Source organism: Pundamilia nyererei, unplaced genomic scaffold (genome assembly GCF_000239375.1).
Source record: "Pundamilia nyererei isolate P.nyererei 1_Seehausen unplaced genomic scaffold, PunNye1.0 scaffold00361, whole genome shotgun sequence".
In the NCBI taxonomy this organism is placed as follows: Eukaryota; Metazoa; Chordata; class Actinopteri; order Cichliformes; family Cichlidae; genus Pundamilia; species Pundamilia nyererei.
Window position 1 is genome coordinate 280,680 of NW_005187762.1, and position 20,118 is coordinate 300,797.

The 20,118-nt window shown below is 41.9% G+C and overlaps 3 protein-coding genes across 3 annotated transcripts in view; 1 reads left to right on the plus strand and 2 right to left on the minus strand.

Moving 5' to 3' along the window:
- The window catches only part of LOC102199347 (acyl-coenzyme A thioesterase 9, mitochondrial), a 10,731-nt gene extending 4,530 nt beyond the window's left edge, over window positions 1–6,201 (minus strand). The window contains exons 1-6 of the mRNA XM_013915767.1: window positions 5,991–6,201; window positions 4,332–4,435; window positions 3,291–3,317; window positions 2,846–2,891; window positions 1,351–1,521; window positions 832–888 (exon numbers count right to left, since the gene is read on the minus strand). Of these exons, the coding sequence (XP_013771221.1) occupies window positions 832–888; window positions 1,351–1,521; window positions 2,846–2,891; window positions 3,291–3,317; window positions 4,332–4,435; window positions 5,991–6,187 (602 nt within the window). The 5' untranslated portion in view covers window positions 6,188–6,201. The remainder of the gene's footprint in view (window positions 1–831; window positions 889–1,350; window positions 1,522–2,845; window positions 2,892–3,290; window positions 3,318–4,331; window positions 4,436–5,990) is intronic.
- A 2,548-nt stretch (window positions 6,202–8,749) lies between these two features.
- Window positions 8,750–11,574, plus strand: LOC102194110 (diamine acetyltransferase 1). Its single transcript, XM_005752454.1, has 6 exons — window positions 8,750–9,017; window positions 10,009–10,060; window positions 10,142–10,222; window positions 10,896–10,997; window positions 11,076–11,116; window positions 11,202–11,574. The coding sequence occupies exons 1-6, from the start codon at window positions 8,955–8,957 to the stop codon at window positions 11,376–11,378; spliced, it is 516 nt and encodes a 171-aa protein (XP_005752511.1). The 5' UTR covers window positions 8,750–8,954; the 3' UTR covers window positions 11,379–11,574.
- A 6,067-nt stretch (window positions 11,575–17,641) lies between these two features.
- apoob (apolipoprotein O, b) overlaps window positions 17,642–20,118 on the minus strand; it is a 10,040-nt gene continuing 7,563 nt past the window's right edge. Inside the window, exons 8-9 of the mRNA XM_005752455.1 lie at window positions 18,419–18,508; window positions 17,642–18,336 (exon numbers count right to left, since the gene is read on the minus strand). Coding sequence (XP_005752512.1) covers window positions 18,292–18,336; window positions 18,419–18,508 — 135 coding nt within the window. The 3' untranslated portion in view covers window positions 17,642–18,291. The remainder of the gene's footprint in view (window positions 18,337–18,418; window positions 18,509–20,118) is intronic.

Below are 20,118 nucleotides of genomic sequence, written 5' to 3' on the forward strand. Positions count from 1 at the left end.
CACAGTGAATTTGAAATGACCCACATGCAGACTTTCAGCTTTAATTCAGTGGGTTGAATCCTTTCATTTCGGTGGACAAGTTAAATAACTCAAAACAAAACGTTAATTTCTAATACTTAGTTGAAAACCCTGTGCTGGTGATCACAGCCTGAAGTATTGAGCTCATGGTCATCATCAGATGCTGGTTTCCTCCTGGTTAATGCTCTGCCAGGCCTTTACCTGTTGGTTTGTGGGTCTTTCTGTCCAAAGCTTAATCTTCAACAACTGAAATACATGATCAGCTGGGTTAAGCTCAGGCGACTGACTGGTCCATTCAGGAGTGGGTTGCTTTAGCTATATGTTTGGGGTCATTGCCCATCTGTATTATGAAACGCCGCCCAATCGGTTTGACTGCGTTCAGCTGGGTTTGAGCAGACAGTACGTCTCTGAACACATCAGCATTGATTCGGCCCCTTCTGTCCTGTCCAGCCCAGTCTAGCCTCCCTTTTCTTGAGGATTATGACTGGCTTTCGCTTTGCAGTGAACCCTGAGTATTTACTTTCACACCCGCTTCTCTTTATGGTAGACTTGGTAGACCTCCTGGAGAGTATCGTTCACTTCGATGGCTGGACGTCCAGGTCTTTTGGCATTGCTGAGTTCAGCAGTGCTTTCTTCCTTTCACAGGATGTACCAAACTGTAGATTTTAACACTCCTGTAACAATTTCATCCAGTTTGAATGTGGATACCCTCAAATAAAAGCTGAGAGTCTACACTTCCTGTCCATATTTCAGCGCCCAAGTTTAAATGAACCTAACTGTGTAATTAGTGCTTGAATGAGTGAAGTTCCCCATCATCTAATCTGCTGTGTACCTGCTAAACTGTCCAAGTCCTCCAGGATTCTGCCAAACCTGAAACGAGACAGAAAACAGTTAGAAGGTCAAAACTGAAGCGCAGACGTACTGGACCACATTTACTCAGAGAGCAGGCTGCATTCATTTTCTGATGACTGCGCACAAACACAGGGTTCAATTTCTAGCATTTAAACAGGCGAGTCATAAAAGCAGTCAGTACAGTAGCTATGAAGTTTTTGCAGCATGCTGTAAACAAGTTTGTTTCCACTGTAAACAGACACTTTAACACAGGGGTCTTTTTGGAGCCTGCCTCCAGTGGCCATTAGGGGAAGTGCAGCTTTTGGCTCTGGAGGTTCTTGCTTATCCAATACAAAGAATGTAACTGAACCCGTCACCATTCACATGGAAGAGACATGGATTTATCAGACTGTCATGTAGCTCTTAGATTTTCCTTTCATGGTAAACGTACTGTTGGTGCCCGTTCACTCACTTTACTGTCTCCGCTTTCTGCGTGTTTACCTGACGGTGTTGTGGTGGGTCAGATACTTCTCCCTGAGCTGTGGCTCAGAGCCCAGGGGCAGGTGCACCTCCAGGTAGCTGTCCTTCATCCTCTTGGCAGGAAGTTCGTTCTGAGATTTGGCCAACATGGATGACAGTGAGACACGCTCCGCCATGGCCTGCTGATGGTCGCTGCAGACGAGAACGAGACCGCATCACTAAATATAACATGTTAAAAATAGACTCCCTGGATTTGTTCATGTAAATATATTTCATTGGTATTATTATTATTGATTATACGATAGTTTTGTCCCACTTTCTCACCACTTTTTTCTTTAGATTTATCTTTTAAAATATTTATTAAGCAAAAAAGCAATAAAAAAGTCCTGTAATTACAGTAAACAGCAAAAATGTGTCATCTAACTGCTGATAAATGAGCTCAGTCAGCTTTATTTTTAAGACTTCAGTTAGAAATACTGAAGGTGAGGGTTGGATTTAGGTGTGTAGGGGTTTGGAAGCTAAAAGCTTTAACAATTGTGTACTGAAAAGTGAACAGCAGTAATCTAACAGACAGGAAATGAACACATTATTTACTTTTTTTCTCAAAATTCCTCCAGATAAAAATGACCGGCTTTTTTTCTTACCAGAAAAAAAGACGATTCTACAGCAGATTTAATAGACTGATAAAATTACAGGAGTAACATGAGACGAGAGAGGAACGATATGTGAGTCATATATATGTGTGTCATCTGCAATACAATAACATCTGATGCTGAGGATTTTTTAAATAATTATTCAAGTGAGTGTTGGCACGTAAATATAAAATATCTGGGGTCCGAGAGCAGAACCCTGTGGAACCTCTAACAGTACTAAAGCTGTCTGACAAAACTGAACGACCGCAGGTAACAACAGGACAAACCGAAATCTCAAGTATCCAGCCAGACAGCTTTTCACAAAGCAAATGAACAAACTGAAAAGTAACTCTGTGAAAGCAAAATGACCAAAAATGTCTTATTTGATAATCTTGCCAAAACGTAACGATCAAAGCAAAATTTATTACTGCATTCAAAGGCTGCAGACTGAATGGTGGCTTTTAACATTTGCTGAGAAATGATTAAGGATGCTGTGATTTTTAAGGAGAGGCCAGCTGCCGATTCTTTTACAGGCAGAGAGTCACAAACAGATTTGTTTCACCAGAAATGGATTCATACTAAGATTTAAAGTAAATCTATTATATTTTCTTACTTTCTATCATATATACACTGTTACAACAGCTGATGTTTATATTAACCACAACGTTTGTAAAATGAGGTCAGTCTGTGTGTAAAAACACATGTTTCTGACAGTTTTTTCCACTGTTGGGTCTGTATGATGTCACAGAGAGAGGATGAGAATAATATACTCATCTAATGCACAGAAGCCTTAGGTGGCTTAAAGGGGGAGGAGCTAAAACAGCTCATTTCAGACAGCATGAGGTAAATAAAGATGATTTTGAACTGTGAGTCATGCCAGTTACCTCCAGTTTGTGGAAGCTCCCACGATTTCCCTCAGCCTGTTTCGCACTGAAAACAGAAGACGAACCAGATGTATGAAAGATCTGAACACTGGAGTTTGGAGGCTGCCATTAAATATAGCACATTTTTTACAATGTGATCTAAGACTTGCAGCTCAGCAACGTCTGAACAGCAAGAAAACATAAAACTGAAGCTGAGTGCCACAGAGGGAAGAAGACGAGAGAGTTCCTGCTACAGGAAGGTTTGTTTCTGCCAGAGGAGACGTCTTTGAACATAAAATGCAGCTCTATGAAAAGGCTGAACAGCAGAAGCTGAAACTTCAGTTAGGAGACAGTCGGGGGGAAACATGCAGGGAGGAGTTAAAATGTAATTAGAGTAAATTAGAAGATAATTAATAAGCTCGTCAGTTCAGATAGTTGTGATTCATCTTGGTTTACCAACACGCACCATTTGACACATGAAACTGTGGATTTCCTGTGGAGAAACACAAAGGATTAAACACACGGGGCTCAGAGGACGACGGACTCATGAGGAGACCAGAATAAACTCAAATGTACAAAGTGAAAACACTTCTGTCCTGAACACAGCAGAGACTTTGTTCCACTAAGGATACAGCAGGTCCTATTTAGGGCCTTGCTTTGTTTATTATTATCTTTTACACAAGTAAATCACACTTAACATGATGGAAACCAGTGAAAATATTCATGGCGTCGCAGCACTCTCTCTCATCACACAAATCCAACATCCCAGGATGCACAACAAAGCTTCTCTGAGAAAACCTTAAAGAAACTCAAGCTTTTTATCTTTAAAGGTAAATTTCCATTTTCCAGGCTTCAGGCAGATTTTCATTTTTACATAATTGTGTGAAGCTTTGTGGTTACAAACAGCTTTTACTTTCCTCTGCGCACTTACTCCTAAATGTTACTCTATTGATTTAGAATAAAAATAGAACAGAAACAAACTTGAAACAAACTCTGAATACTTGGGCCTAACACATGTTGTCGTTCTCTGTTCACAATTTATGTAATTTTAAGCTCAACTAGGTCATTAAATTTAAGTGTATTGAGCGATAAAAAAAATTAATTTTGGTGACTTCAACGTAAAGACCTCCCAAATGCAGAATTGTGAAACTTTTGAGTTTGCATTGAAGGTTTGTTGTGTCATCGTAAATGTTGACGTTTCACCACAACACAAGAGTTTACTATACCTCAGATGTATAAATATCTAATCTGCCACAATCGTCAGCTGATTGCTAAGAGTCTGGAGACCTCTAAAATGGCATAACGCCACCTGGTGGCAACAGGAACTCATCATAGATGTGATAATCATCATATTACATGACATTTGCATTGTGTTGTTACTAGCTTCACGTATGTAAACTGTTCCATCATAGCTCTGATTTGACATGTGTTTGCTCACTCTTTACCCCTCTGTGTTCTTGCTGTTAAATCAGGCGATGTGAAACAGGAAGTGCATTTGCTTTCTCACCCTCGATCATGTCAGGTGCCTTTCCCTGCTTGCCCTGCTTCAACGCTCCTCCCGTGCAGAACGACCTCCTCGTGAAGGACGCGGCCGATCGCAGCAGCAGAAACCTGAAGCAAGCAGAAAAACTCCTGTAATTACCAAGTCCTGTTCCAGGCACGCACACCGACCGCCTCTATTTCAGGCCGGGCGTGTGAGCGGTTTAGATCCCGAACAGCTGATCAGACGGACTGTTACCGCCCCCCCATGAGAGGAGCGTGACTCTCTGCAGCTTAGTCACATTTATAGCTCGTTACTGCATGTCCACTTTCTGAACATCTTTTTTTAAAATGTAATCTCCATGAGATTAAAATACAATTTTAAAAATAAGAGTACATTCAATGATCTTAATTATTGTTAGACTGGGTCACAGGACAGTTATCATGAACAGTAAAGTCAGTGAGTCTGTGTTACCTGGATTAGCAGCAATCTGTCCTTTATTTTTAACAATGCATCAATGACTGGAATAACAAAAGGTTCACAACTCTTCTGACAAAGGAATTTAAAAAGAACTTGATAACAATACTGATTATTTCTTTGACTCTGACCAAACCTAAAGTTCCTCTGTGTAGAAGAAACCCCGAATCTCTGTTTGGTTTCATCTGTGCCCCTCAGCTGTCGAAGGACCTGCCTGAGGGCCTTCAGCTTTCTTCATCAGTATCTTTTAAAACATTCCTGAAGTCTTACTAATATTGTTGGTCTTTCTCAGTCGTCTTCTTACAGATTTTACATCTTTAACTAATTTTCCACTGCATTTATAACAAGGAAGTCTCACTGTTTTTTACTCTTCGTGTTACACTCAAGTCGTGTAACAGACAGCAACCATAGAGCTGAAGAAGAAGGCAGGATGAAGGTGAAGATGAGAGTCACAAAAGGGAAGTTTTGTAAAATGGTAGTGAGGCCTGTTATGATCTGTGGTTCTGAGACAGTGCTGCTGACAAAAACGATGGAAAGAGGAGTTGAAGATGCTCAGATTCTCACTGGGAGTGAGCCGGATGAATGGGATTAGGTATGATTAGTAATTAGAGACACAGCTCAGGATGAGTGTTTGGACATGTGAAGATGGGGAGAAAGGATGGAAAAGAGGAAGTTAGAGGAAGTTCATGGATGTGGTGAAGGAGGACATGCAAAGAGTGACAGAGGAGGATGAAAAGAAGAACTAGCGTCTTTTTAGAATCAAACATTTTAACTGATAATGTTTCGGCCATTTTTGTTTTTATTATTATTATGTGTGTATTGTACATGTGAAACTCTTCGTAGTGGTCATTTTGACCTCATTACTTATTTATAAAGCGCATGTAGGAGTGTAAACTGCGTAGAGGTTTCTGAACTAGCCTGTGTAGCTGTCATAAGTTAACTTCGGTGTTTATCCTGTGTGAGGCCTCCTGATTTGCTCTGTCTTTATTTCCTGCAGACACGCCCTTCGTGGAAACAGACCGCCGCCCTCTGTGGGCCTGGTTAACTAGTCACTCTTCATTTACACACCACTGAAGTCATAACAGAGAAAAGACCATCACAAATCGCTGTTTATCGCTGCTTCGCTTCCCGCGCTACTCTTAGGTCACTTGTTAACAGCGCGGACGCCGCAGAGACAGCTGTGCACGAGCTTTGTTTTAAGTCACTAACCTCTGTGAGAGCATTTTGACCGGGATGACAGAGCCGAGGCCTCGAGGGTCCAAACGAAGCGTGTGGGCTGAAAAAAGGGAGAGAAAAGAAGAAGAATCACAGTTTTCTCTTGAGGAGAGAAAGACAGGCTGATGACGGTGTAGCTTCCGCGGTGGCACGCAGCTCCGCCCACTGCGTGATGACGCAGCGCTCAGCATCTGTGGGCCTTGATGCCCTCAGTCCAGCCTGTCAGGAACTTTATTTGACAGGCTAACCTTACAAAGTTAGACACAGACAGACACAGTGGTGCTCACTGAGAGATTTTCCAAGTAAAAGTGTTATCGCTCACTAAACAGCCGCTTAAAAAACTTTTACATTTCTGTTTTTGATATTTCCGTTTAGCCTAAATCTGCCACTCTAATATAATTTGTCCTTCTTATTTTTTTCTCTCGAAATGTTACTCTCTCTGCCAGAACCTTGAACCTTGTATTTATTGAATTACCCATGTTTTTGTCGAACGCGGGTCAGTGAAACAGTAACAAACCTAACTGTATGCATGAGTAAAATATCAAAACACTCTTTGTGTACTTTTTTTATGAATCTATAAATAATTTCATTTATTTATTAGATGAGTGGATACATGTCGACATGTTGTAATATGGTGTTTACCATATCATAGCGTACAAAGCACAAGGGGAAACAAGGGAAAGTGATTCTCCTTTAACCCTCCTGATATGTTTCAGGTCGGAGTGATCCATTTCAAAATTGAATATTATATTTAAAATTATTTTAAAGTGTTTTTTCAACATGGAACTTATTCTGCTTGGTTTAATAGATGTAATCAACATATACAATGAAAGTAGCTAATTTCACATATTTACACGTATATTTTGTGTCACAATGTCTCTGGAGACTCCATATTTTTTCCAGAGTCGTCCGATTTGATAATCAAGAGACAAGCACTGTTAGATGGGAGGGAGGGAGACAAGCTGGCAACTACCATTATTCAACATTGTACTTAAAGAAGTCATATATCCTCATCGAACCATGATCTGTGAGCAGTAAAGAACACAACTACATCAAATAATGACTGAAATAGTTAGTAATGGAGTTAATAATGAGATATGAACAATGTTTATTCTGTGGGTTTTTTGTTGTTTTGGATAACTAAACATGCCCAAGCTGACCCACGAACGTCATTCCTTCACCTTGGAGACAAACACAACAAAAGGGTTAAAAGTGTCTGGTTTTCACTACAAGATACTCCTGAGGCACACCTTCCCCTTAGTTGTTGGTTTTTTTTAAGCTGAACACTTTTCTGGACAGGCAAACGTTCTGGTCCGTCTTCTACAAGTGAATGAACAACAACGGTAAGATATATGAGAAGAAAATAACGTATAAGAAGCGTCATAAATAAAGCAACTAAAACAACCACGTTATACACTGTTAGGGACATTAAATGTCTTGTATTGCATCAATTTCAGTCTAAGTTACAGTTGCAGGTGTGGGGGTGGGGGTGGCCTTTGACCTGTGCTCAGAGGATCATTGTTCCCCCCAGTACATCAATGCTACGACTGTCTGCGAAGCATCTAACCACACCTAATCATTACACACACTACTCTGCACATGAATATGTAGGGTCTGCTGGTGTTGGAAAATTCCACTTGTGTGGGCAGACAGAGGCATTATGGGAGAGACCTGAACTGAAGTCTGTACTGGAGCATTGTGAGTTGAAATTAAACCCCCTGGAGGAAAAAAGAAATGTGAAAAACTGGTGATTCCATACATGTGGTTCTTTTTTTCCTCAAAGACCTTTAAAATTTATTAGACAAACCTTCACAACAACTGCCCAAATAGATCCCTGCTGAGTGGCTTCACTTCCTTGGAGAACAGGAATGCCTTCCTGTCAGTGTAAAGACACTCAACTAAATATTTAATCCTTGACATATCTTAAAAGAAAAGGAAGGACAATTTCAACAATATGTCTCAGTTTTCTACATCATAAATGTGTAGAATCACAGAAAAGTAGCTTATTGTCAGTCAGCCCCAGGGCAGCTGTGGCTACAACTGTAGCTGCCTCCACCAGTGTGTGAATGCGAGAGTGAATGAATAGTGGCATTGTAAAGCGCTTTGGGTGCCTTGAAAAGCGCTATATAAATCCAATCCATTATTCATTATTATTATTATTATTATTGCCCAGAGTGTCCTGTATTTATGATAATGTTCTTCATTTTTGTATAGTAGAACATTTCTGTTTTAAATACTGTAAAAACAATATTTCTTCATTTAATTGTTTATCTGTTACGTAACTATTTTGGTGCCAAACTGATCTGTTTTAGAAGAACTTATCATCCCAAGAAAGTTTCTAGTCCTCATAACACCTGGAAATCTATGTGCTTCTTATCTTATCTCTGGGGCAAAACTGATGTTGTTTACTGAACTTCAGATACAGTTACAGTTAAGTTACTGTTTTGATTAAGTAACTTAAATTATAGGCTATTGTTTTTGTTTAATGTGTTAGATATTTAGCACATTGTTTGACTCTTATACATTAGTTAAACATTAGTTCAACATTGTTTAACTAAAGAATAAAAACACTTTCCCAGGTCCTTTTCTCCATCAAAAACATATGACAGAATAAAAACAGACCCCCACATGTGACCGTTCTTTGTACCCCGATTGGACAAAAAAAGTGACCAGGGGGTGTCGCTGATTTGTCAGAAATCCGATACTTGAGTGAACCGACCAATTATATTGCAGCGCGAGCCGGCTATAAAAGCCCTGACATAAACAAAGGGGGCACAGTAGAGCGGCAGCGACCCAGCCGAGGGCCAGTCATACTGAATGTTTTATCTCGACGAGCGCGTTCGGACCAGAGGCTGACTGTGGGGGAAAAGCCACTGCGAGGCGAATGAAGAAACACCTAATCTTCCAATTTACATACAGAGGACTTCTGACGAAAGGGAAAAAAAGTAAAAGAAGAAAATGGAGTATAAATTACGAAAAGCTGAACCCCGAGACGTGCCTGATATATTACGACTGGTGAAGGTAGGCCTGTGGGATTAAAAAAAACAAATACCGTTTTGGGGATAAACGTAATTAATTTGATATGAAACGAGCAGGAATTCAATATAGCGGTCGAAAGCTAAAGGGAACTGTTACGTGTTACAATATCCGTTAGCTGTGGAAATCCGTTAACTAGCGAAACATCGGCAGGTGTGAGCTTTCCTGAGGATGTCCGAGAATGAGGTCAGAGCCGGAGGCCTCTTTACCGTCAGATGACTCAGAGCGGCCGGGTGTCTAAATATGGTCCGTCTGACGCGGTGTCCGTATCATGGCTGACCCCGACGCGGAAACGTTACAGTGGAGGAAAACAAAACAAGCGACATCTGCGAAACCCCGAAGAGGGTGCCGGTTTGATCTGGAAACTGGTGGCGCCTATATTTAGCATCAGGGCGTTTAGAGGCCTCTTAGTTAAAGTTAACGTCATTTTCAGTTTACACAATATACCGACTTTAAAGGACCTTATCGACTTTACTTGTAAACTTGGCTTTAAAAAATAAATAAAATTGGCTCCTTCTAGTTAATTCCACTTAACTTTTTGGCTTGTAAAGTGTAAAGCCATTTTAAATTGTTCCCATACAACTGTAAAAAGGAAGTGTTTTTTTTTTCAACCTCCCTCCTTTCTGGTCCTTTTAATGACCCTAACGTCAATTCATTTCTTGTGAATTTGCTCAATCATTCACATTGAATAAAACTGAAGTGATGGAAAAGATCTAAACCTCGACGCTCACATCTTAATCACCACAATGATACTGACCAATTATTACAATGATTCTTTTGTGTTCTTAATCAATAAATGACTTGTCGCACAATAAAATGTTTGTTAGAATACTGGATGAGCTGCAGAGCTGCAATACACTTTGCTTGTTTACGAAATTGAGCTCAAAACAAACCGGATTCTGGACTAAATAAAAATGAAACGGCATCAGGAGTGCTGTGTCGCACTACGAATGACATCACCCCATTGTTGTTCCAGGAACTTGCAAAATACGAGGAGATGGAGCACCAGGTGACACTGACTGAGAAAGGTGAGTTTAAAGTCACCTGCACACGAATAAAAGACTACCTGCTCTGTTGTGTAAATAATTAAAGGTTGTGTTTGCCTGTAGAGCTCCTTGAGGATGGCTTCGGTGACACCCCGTTTTACCATTGCATCATCACTGAGATCCAAGGAGAGAAGAGCAGTGAAGGTACGAAACGCCACGGATCCTCTTTCTGGAGCAAAAACACTTGGAGGATCGTTTTCAGCCTGAGGCTTGAATAGTTTCCCACAGGAACCGTCAGGTTATCATGTCACCTGATAAGGAGAGTAAATGTTTCCCACCATCTGCTGAGACAGCGTTTCCACAGGGTGTGCATCCTGGTTTTGTAAATACAGGCCAAGAGTCAGACGCTCGCCTGCAGGTGTTAGTCCCCCTGAACACGTTTATTTAATTGTTCTTCACAACGTAGCTTCCATTGAGATGTACAGAGAAGTACAGCTTGTGCCTGACCTACAGGGGAGGCACCATCTGGACACATTCCCAGTGACTGCAGCGCAGACGCTCGTAAACAGTCTGATTAGGCCGAGAAAGTTCTGGCAGATTTCCCCCAAGAAGGAGGTTGAAGGTTAAGGTAGAAGTTTTCCTGCATGGAGCCATTTCTGGTGTTGCAGTTATTTATTTTTGCCCAACTGTCTCTTTGTTCACATCTTAAACAAGAATTTGCCTCCACAGCTTGTAAGCCTGGTGTTATTCCCAAAACATTAAACCTCAGCCCTGCTTTTATTTGCTCTGCATAGTCTCAGCATATATTTTATCCACATAATCTCAAGAATGAGATGTCTGGTTTCTAACAGCCTAACATGGTCGTTTCTCCCTGCAGATCGCAAGGTGGTGGGTTTCGCCATGTACTACTTCACGTACGACCCCTGGGTGGGCAAGCAGCTCTACTTGGAGGAGTTCTATGTGATGGATGAGTACAGAGGTAAAAACATCTCCATCTGTTTACATTCACTCCTGCTCTGCAGCTTCATTGATGCCTGAATTGTTCCTCTTTCTGCAGGTCTGGGCATCGGTTCAGGGATCCTGCGGCACCTCAGTAATGTGAGTGTTTACAAACTAAAGTGCATCCTGACTTTGGCTGTTCTTTTGAGCGCACCAACCTAAACTCCTCTCCGTCCTCTTCCAGCTGGCGATGAAGACGCGCTGCACCGGCATGATGTTCGTGGTGGCGGAGAACAACGAGCCGTCGGTCCAGTTCTACAAGCGCCGCGGTGCCGAGGACCTCTCTCAGGAGGAGGGATGGAGGCTCTTCAGGTTCGACAAGGACAGCCTCGTCAAGATGGCCGCTCCATCTGAGGAATGAGAGGCCCGACCGAGCAGACGCACCTCAGCTTTTCAGAAGAGTTCAGCTTTGAAACGCAGCATTTATCACAGTAATCTGGTGTATTTAATCTGTCTGTAGTTCGTAGTCTTAGTGAGCCTTTTGTGTCTGTCACAGTTACTCGTCTTTATTCAATCTTAAAATCACTTTTAGCTTCAAATAAAAACTGCTAATCGCACACAACTGTGTCATTCTTCAGTTGGTTACATACTTGCCTTTGATTGCACTTGAATTCATAGTTTCCTTCACAGAATTCAAACTCATTAGAAAACTTTACCAGGCCATGTGTCGCCTACAGTGCAGGAGTCCACTCGTGTCCTTATGTTGAATCAGGAAGATTCTGACGTTAAGTTCTCCTGGTTTTAAGTCACTCATCCAGTCTGTGGCGCTGACCTTTACAGAATGTCTTTCTTTTGCCACTCTGGCCACCAAACAAAGACCTACAACTCTCTTATTTAAAAAGAAACTAACTTGAGGGCTGGATCGGTGTCGTCAACACACAACTGTTACTAGCAGCCTGTCACAAACACGTTGGTTCCCCTTTTTTAAGACTGAAAAATGCAAACGCTGAATATTTGACAGGAATAAAATTGTGTATTTGCATCAACAAGGTGATTAAAGAGCTGATGGCTGAGACCTTGGAGAAATGGCAGGCAGTAAACTACACGGCATATGACCCACATGTCCTTAAGAAATGAGAGCAAACAGGTCTGATACAGATGAATCTAAGGTTTCAAATATTTGGGGAAGCAAAACTGTGGCGGCTCAGTCACTGGGAGCTTAATGTCAGCCAGTAAGAGATCAATGAAATTTATGAACACAAAAGCACCATTGTAATCTGACCCAGCGTACGATGCCATCTTGGAACTTTTAAGCTTGACCCCTGAATGCCAGGGCACTAAAAGCATAACCGAACATGCTACAGCACAGAGTCACAGCACGGCCTTCCCAGAAGCCAGACAACATTACTGAAGCAGCGTGGGACCAAAAGGCCGGGCAGACATTTTAATGTCCTCGAAGCCCGGAGAATTATTCCAGAACAGTGCTGAAAGAAAGCTGCAGGAGAGCACGACTGCAGCTTCTCACCCAGGTCGTCGTCGCCCCACAGACCTGAGAAAAGAAAGAAAGTGGACTTCTTTAAACTTCAGCTCTAAAAACAAAAGCGTCCCGTTTGGAGGTGGTTGTTGACGATGGGTGTGGAGAAAGGCGTGGGTCATTACCATCACTGAGTATTAAGCGTGAAAACACTTGAGGTCACCTGAGGCCAGGTGTGAAGGGCTCTCGAGACTGCATCGTGGGTGGCAGCAGCGGTTTCTTTTCACGCCGTGGTGATGGCACACATGATCAGAACTGAAGAAGCCTCCTGGATTAGTTCACAAACCTAACAAAGTCCAGCTGCCTTCTTTTTTCAAGCTCTTAAGGCTCCCGAGGAGAGTTCAGCTGTGCAGGATGACAGCAGCCACACCAAATATTGACTTTAAAGCTCTTTAGAATGAAACGGTCTGTTCTTGCCTTGTTGACTGTACTTCACCTATGTTTGCACTTAAAGCTTTTACATACTGGTTTGCAGCTCTGCAGTTATGTTGATGCTGCTGGGAAACGTTTGCAAGGAAAACTCTGAGATTATAAAATGAATTCAGGTTTTTGGTTCTTCTTCGTGCAAGATAAAACCTGCAGTTCAAAAATCGTTTTAATGGAAATGGAGCCCCTGCAAACACAAACAGTACATACTGTTACTGTGTGTCCACGCATCCTCTGTTTTCAGTTTATCAGATGTTTTTGTGGAGCCTCGTTTGGACTCATAAAGCAGTCAAAGGCTGGACTGTGAACTCAGTTAAATGGCCTGAACTCCTATGGCTTTATGTATGTTTTAATAGTTTTCTATAGCTCTTATCATAACTGGAGATTGTTCCAGAAGAAATCTCGTTGCCATAAAGATGCAGGGACATGATAACGAAACAGTGAATGATGAAAAAGCACAGTCGTGTCGTAAAGTTTAACCTCGCAGACGGAAACAGACGGTTGTCTGTCTGCAACGTTACTGTTCGCCTGTCAGCACAAGTTCAGTGTCTCCTCTGATTATGGCTGCAGGTCCTGCTTCTAAGCTTCCTCTGTGCTGTTTTAACAACTGATCTCATCAGTCTCGTTTACGTTGAATTATTAAACTACATTTCTGGTTAAGCTTTCATCAGCTGGAGGAAATACTTCTGCAGGTCAGTGAATTTATCCGGTGACGCCTGTCAGGCCTCCAGGGCTGATTTATGATCAAGTCCATCTAAAATCAGGTCAATCTGAGAAACTCCCACCTTTGCTTTTCATATGCATCAACATAAGGATCCTTATGTGGATAAATCCACTGTTTTTAAAGCTTAGCTGCACAGGCGCTATGCTTCAGGGCTCGTAGTCTCCTCTTTGTGGTTTGTTTTGTTTACGTTACTGAATATAACCCCACAAGATGTCTTAGCTGGCTGGATTCAGACTTGTGCTGATAACATGAGAAGTCTGGAAAACCCTCTGACATCATTTAAAACCCACTGACACAGCAGCAGCCTCATTACACAGTTTTCCACAGAATGTCTGTGCGGTGAGGTCATTTATCTCCGAGGGCCTGTTTCCTCAAAGTCTCAGACTCTGGGCCTTTAAAGGGAGGTTTGTTTGGGAAGCAGAGTGTAAGGAGCATAAAAGGAGAGGAAAAAACTTCCCCCTGAATAGTTTTGACTTCTTTTTCCATCTCAGAGTCTCTTGATTTCTCCAGCTTCACTTCCAGCCGCCTGGTTTGAGGAGAGAAAGGCGCTCCCTCATCACCGGGCGTGCTGGGCGCATTGAAACCATGCAGCTGTGTGTAATTACACTTTATGTGCTGCTGCGTGGGATTTAAAGCCCAAATCATTCAATTACACCCTGCACATAAACGCTGACTCCATCCAACAGTGCAGTGTCTGCTGCACCGCTACTCTACTGACCTCCTGCACACAGTTCCTAAACACCACAGACCAACGTTTGCCCTCCAGTTTCTCATAATAAACATAATTAGTGCTATCATAGCAGTGATGCTGTGAACTACTTGTCACAAGAACTAATTTAAGTTTAAGCAACAAGAACTATGTGGTTACATTAGATAAGTGCAAACACTGACTTCATCACGTGAGCAGTTATGCACTTGAACTGTGCATAACTGTACAGGAAATAAGGGTTTCAGAAGTCCTGAAATGAAACACAAAGAAGTTGTATAAATATCATAGACAGTGAAGCGCGAGGAAGTGAGAGCTGAGGTAAAACAGATCTGAAAGCTGATGCGAAGCGACGAGTATAAACACAGGGCTAATTGAAACTAATAAGGGCAAAGCAGAACGAGGAAAACAAAAGTCCGTACCACAATAAAACAGGATGTGTGAGGACGCGGGATCGTTGTGACCTGAGCCGACAGGTCATCACTCTTTGACTTTGTCTGCTTTTGTCTCTTGACATCAAAATAGCTGCTGAAGTGAATCAATCACAAACCCCGACTCTAAACTAACACACTGACACACAAGTTTGTGCTCTCTACTCTGAAACAATATGAAAAGGCAAATTCAGCATTTAAAAACACACGTATACTAAACACGAGGGTTACAGGTGGAGACAAGTTAGAAAACCTCTCAAACATCCTCACTCGAAGCTAACGAGACTAAAACACACGTTTCCAGAATCTTTGCACTTTAACTGACATCTGCTTTCTTTTTCTTTGTCTCTGGCTTCCTTTAATCCGTCTGAACACGTGACGGAGCTCTGGGTTCATGCAGGTTTCCTCTTCCTTTGTCAGAAAAAACAACACGGCACTTTCAAGAAGCCAAATCATCTGATTTCTAACAAGCATGAGCTGAAATAAAAACCCAGCAGGCCGCAGACAAACAGGAAGCGGATGTGCTGCTGTTTGTGCTTTCTCTCTTCTTCCTCAGCTCTGAGTTCCTTAATTCTTATTCAGATGTGCGTAAACAACTTAACACATCATGCAACATGTAAGCTGTACTGCAGGGTCCCCAAACCCAGTCCATGAGGGCCTGCAGGCTTTAGATCTCACCCTGGGTCAACACACCTGAATGATCAGTTCATTATCAGGCCTCTGTAGAACTTTAAGACATGTTGATGAGGTCGTTTATCCATTTAAATCTGCTGTGATGGATCAAGGACACACCTAAAACCTGCAGGACACCGGCCGTCGTGGACTGGGATTGGGGACCCTGCTGTACTGGATCACGGGCGTGTTTCTCACTGTCATTACTGGCTGCACAGCTCAGTGTCCTTTAATCTCATCAGTAACAAAGCCTCTTATCAGTTGCAGTACTGTTTTCGACACTGAGGTACTTCTACTTGAGGTTTTCCTGTTTTCTTGCAGGGTGTGAGCCTCTGCATGACACACAAATGTTTTACAGTCTGTCAGTTTCAGTTTCTTTTCAGGCATCAATGTCCAAAACCTTCGTTTTCAAGGAGAAATTGGGTGAAAAAAGCAACCAAATCTGGAAAAAGGAGCTTTGATCGATTTAAAGTATCTAAACTGTGAATCTGAGCCGTGAGCGGCAATCATGAGTGTTAAAATACAACAGTAATAGAAAAGTAATGAGACACAGAAGGAATCAGGGCTGGAATCTTTCGTATGCTTTAACCCAGGGGTGTCGAACTCCAGGCCTCAAGGGCTGGTGCCCTGCAGGTTTTAGATCTCACCCGGGGTCAACACACTTGAATCAAAGGATTAGTTCATTAACAGGCCCCTCTGGAGAACTTCAAGACATGTCGAAGAGCTCATTTAGCCATTTAAATGAGCTGTGTTGGATCAAGGACACATCTAAAACCTGCAGGACACCGGCCCTCGAGGCCTGGAGTTCGACACCTGTGACCTGAAGCTAATTTGGCTGCAAATCTTTAGCCCTGAAAATTTCATGTAGATATCGCCTGTAGTTACGGGACTTAAAAATGCTGAAAGCATCGTGTATTTTCATGACCTGTAATTTCAAAAATATAAAAAGTACTGAGGTTAAATTTTGCATGCCTTAGTTATAAATACCAAAGTTAGCGTAGCAATAAAACCAGCTTTTATTGGCTCTGTGAGAGTCTACAGCTTCACATCTGACCTGCTCACTTTGAATTGATGCTTAAGAGCAAACATCAGCTTCGACGTCACAGAAAAGCTGATGTTTGCGTTTCTCATAAAACAGAAAAACATATTTCTCAAGAACTCGCGCAGCACTCTGGTCAGCAATCGTTTTGAAATAAACCCGACCTGTTTGTTTTTGAGGGTTTGTGTTGCTGGTTTTATGTAACTGCAATAACTAGAATCCACTCAAAAATACAGGGTTGATTTGATGTATTTCAAGTCAGATTTTGAGGGAAATATTAATTTGTTTAAAGCTTTTGCATAAAAAGAACTGCAATAGAGAGCAATTAAAGCCCCACCATCAGGCCCAAAATGATTATTTTCTGTATGAATAAATATGGAACTGCTTCAGTTTTATATTTGTCACATTTTATGGACCCGCCCAGAGCAGCAGGGCCCCAAAAGGAAACACAGAGCTGATTTTAGACAGAAATGTAAACTTTGATCCGAGGCCTTTGATTGTTCAGCATCCCTGCTAAACATGCTGATGAGTCCAGAGTCTGCAGCCTGAACTCTCAAACATCAAAGGATCAGAAACAGACGGCCGGGAAACAGGAAACTCGTCCAGTAATAGTTTCCTCCGGAGTTTAATTTTAGAGTGAGAACTCAAACATCCCATACGGTCACTGTGGGCATTAGCTGGTCTTTAACCTCCCAGCACCAACAGTGTGAGAAAGAACAACGCTGGACAACGTCCAGGTCGTCCTCTTGGTTTTTCTCTTGTGCTTCTGTCGGTGGAGGCGAAGCCGCTAATTTACGTGGAGCTGTAAGTGACAGCTGTTCACTTTAAGGCTCACCAGCAGCCAAACAGATAACTTATTAAAATAAAATCACCTCTGGACAGTTTCTATAAAGCAATTAAATGTACAGATGTGGTACAGATGTGCATGGGAATCCATGAGAGGTGACTAACCTTTAGGCCCAGCCTCTAGTGGACGTTAGAGGAACTGCACCGTTCAGCACTTTGTGTTGTCTTTGTGAAAACAGTGAGAACTATTTTTCTTTACTACAACATACAGGTGAGATTTAAGCATGTAATCACATAATAATAATAATAATAATAATTTAAATATGCGTTTTTATGAGTAACTATCAAAAGAGAAAATAAATGCAGTTTTAGTGTTAAATGCTGGATTTAATTACACATAATATATACAGTACAATGTTAGACATGGATATTATGCAGTTCATTAATACCTGAAGATGGGTGCACACAATAATACTGCATTAAATCAGGATTATAAGAATCACAGTGTGACCTGAATACTACATCGGGGACGACTTCATTCGTTTACATCCTCCTCCAGAGGACAGAGGCAAAGCTCTGGGATATATGCCGTCTAAGTTCACTGACGTAAACAGTAAAAACTAAAGAAAGAAGTCGATCCCAGCTCAAACAGTCAAAATATTCAGTTTACTTCAAAATAGGAGAAAAGAAGAAGAAAATCATGACAGATATGAATAAAAATGTGTTAACGACTGATCTGAATGCTGTTGTTGGCAGAGTTTAGTGGGTCTCTGTAGCAGAATGGGACGTTAAAGCACGAGGAAGTGTTTTGAAAGGTCACTGTGACCTGTTAAACCGGAGGAGCTGAAGTCATCGAAGGAGAAAGAAGGAATGTTTACAAAGGAGGAGGTGTCCAGTGCAATGAGCCAAACTGCTTCTGGGAAGAGGCGGAGGTGTTTTGGAAAGATTCAAAGTGAAGCTCACATGTAACGACCGTCAGCTCTGGGAGGTACACAGGTGTTAGCGGCTCGCCGTCTTCAGCTGCTCGTGTTGCTGCCCTTCGTTTGCTCTTTCTTCTCAGGCTTCACAAACACACACAAAAAACCCCGTCAGGAGATCAAAACAGCAAACCGAACACATGAAAAGCATCCGCCGCAGACTCACCTCCTTTTTGCCAAACGGTGGATTTTTCCACAGAGTCTCCAGAGCGGCGCGGCCCTGCTGAGTCCAGGTGTACGCCGAGTCTCGACTCACCTGCAGGAAGCGCGAAACACATCAGCTGAACGCAGACGCACAGATAGAAAATGATCTCTGAAGCTGACGTTTGGTCGCTGCTGAATTTTGTTGGAATTATAAATGGTAAATGGCCTGTTTTTGTACAGCGCTTCACTTAGTATAAAGGACCCCAAAGCACTTTACACAATATTCGTATTAAATTTGATAACAAGAATATCAAATTTAATTGTAATACGAATGATTCATTAATTCATTAATGGTTTATTTCCAAGCTTCAGCCTTTACTGGACAGTTAGTGGGCAGGCCCACACAGGAAATGGTCCGGGACTCGAGCCTCTGATGTAAGCGTCACCTGCTCAGCCATGCCAGCTATGATGGTGCCTCCATCATTACCACTGAACTCAGAAACAGAGCATTTCCTTGAATTATAAGTAAATTTGAAATAAATGATAAAAAGTGGGGATTTCAATTTAAGCTTCTGGTGTCGAGCTGAGCGAGATTCACAGTTCTGTGCCGAGTGCGTTCACACTCGTGCGCCGGTGTCTCTGCCATTAGCAGCGAAACTGAGCTCATCATGTCGTCCTTTGGTTAATATTTAACAAATGTTACAGGCACTGCAACTCAGGAAGGAGAGAAGACTTCACATCTGATTCAGAGGCTACACCAAGGTTATTACAGTGAACTTAAACCAAAGCTAGAGGGAAACATTATTTTTAACTGAAATCAAAATAAAACCAGACTTTATGAAAAAGCAATAAAAGAACCATGACGACAAAGTATTTGCCCACTTCCTGATTTAAAAAATATATATTTGTCACACATGCACATTCAGATCAGCAAATGAATTTTAATATTAGTCAGATAAGAAAAGCTGAGTTAATACAAAAGGCAGTTTTTAAATGATAATTTTATTTATTAAGAGAAAAAAGTCATGCAAACCTACGCGGCCCTGTGGGAAACAGTAACTGCCCCCTAAACCTAATAACCGGTCGTATGTCTGTGAAGGTTCTCAGGTCATCGTAGTCTAAGGAGCTTGGAAAGAAAAGCGTCTGAAGCTTCTTGGATGAGAGGTGAAACGTCTTCAAGCAACTTAAACAAATCCAGCTTTTCTTTCCAAGCTCCTCAGACTAATAACAGGCTGTCCCACCTTCAGCTGCAAGAACTGCAGTCAGCCTCTGTGATACCTGACAGTGAGTTTGTCCACATCACTGTGAACGACCACAGTGATGTGGACAAACTTGGTCCACTCTTCTCTGCAGAATAGTGTAAATTCAACCACACAGGAGGATGTTTGAGCATAAACAGCCTGTTTAAGGTCACACCGATGATCTCAGTTTCAGTCTGGACTCCAAAGTCAGTCCAAACCTTTCATTAGATTTTTGACTCCAACGTTTGACAAACAGATTAATGCCGTCATCAAGTCCAGTTTCTTTCACCTTTGACTACTTACTAAAGTGAAGCCGTTCTCTGTTTGAGAGACTTTGAGATCCATGCCATCGTTTGTAATAGTTTTTACTCCGGTGTCATCAGTCAGTCGACTGCAGCTGGTCACTCGGCAGCAGAGACCACATATCTCCCATACTGGCATCCTTGCACTGGCTGCCAGTTAGCTTTAGAATTCATTTTAA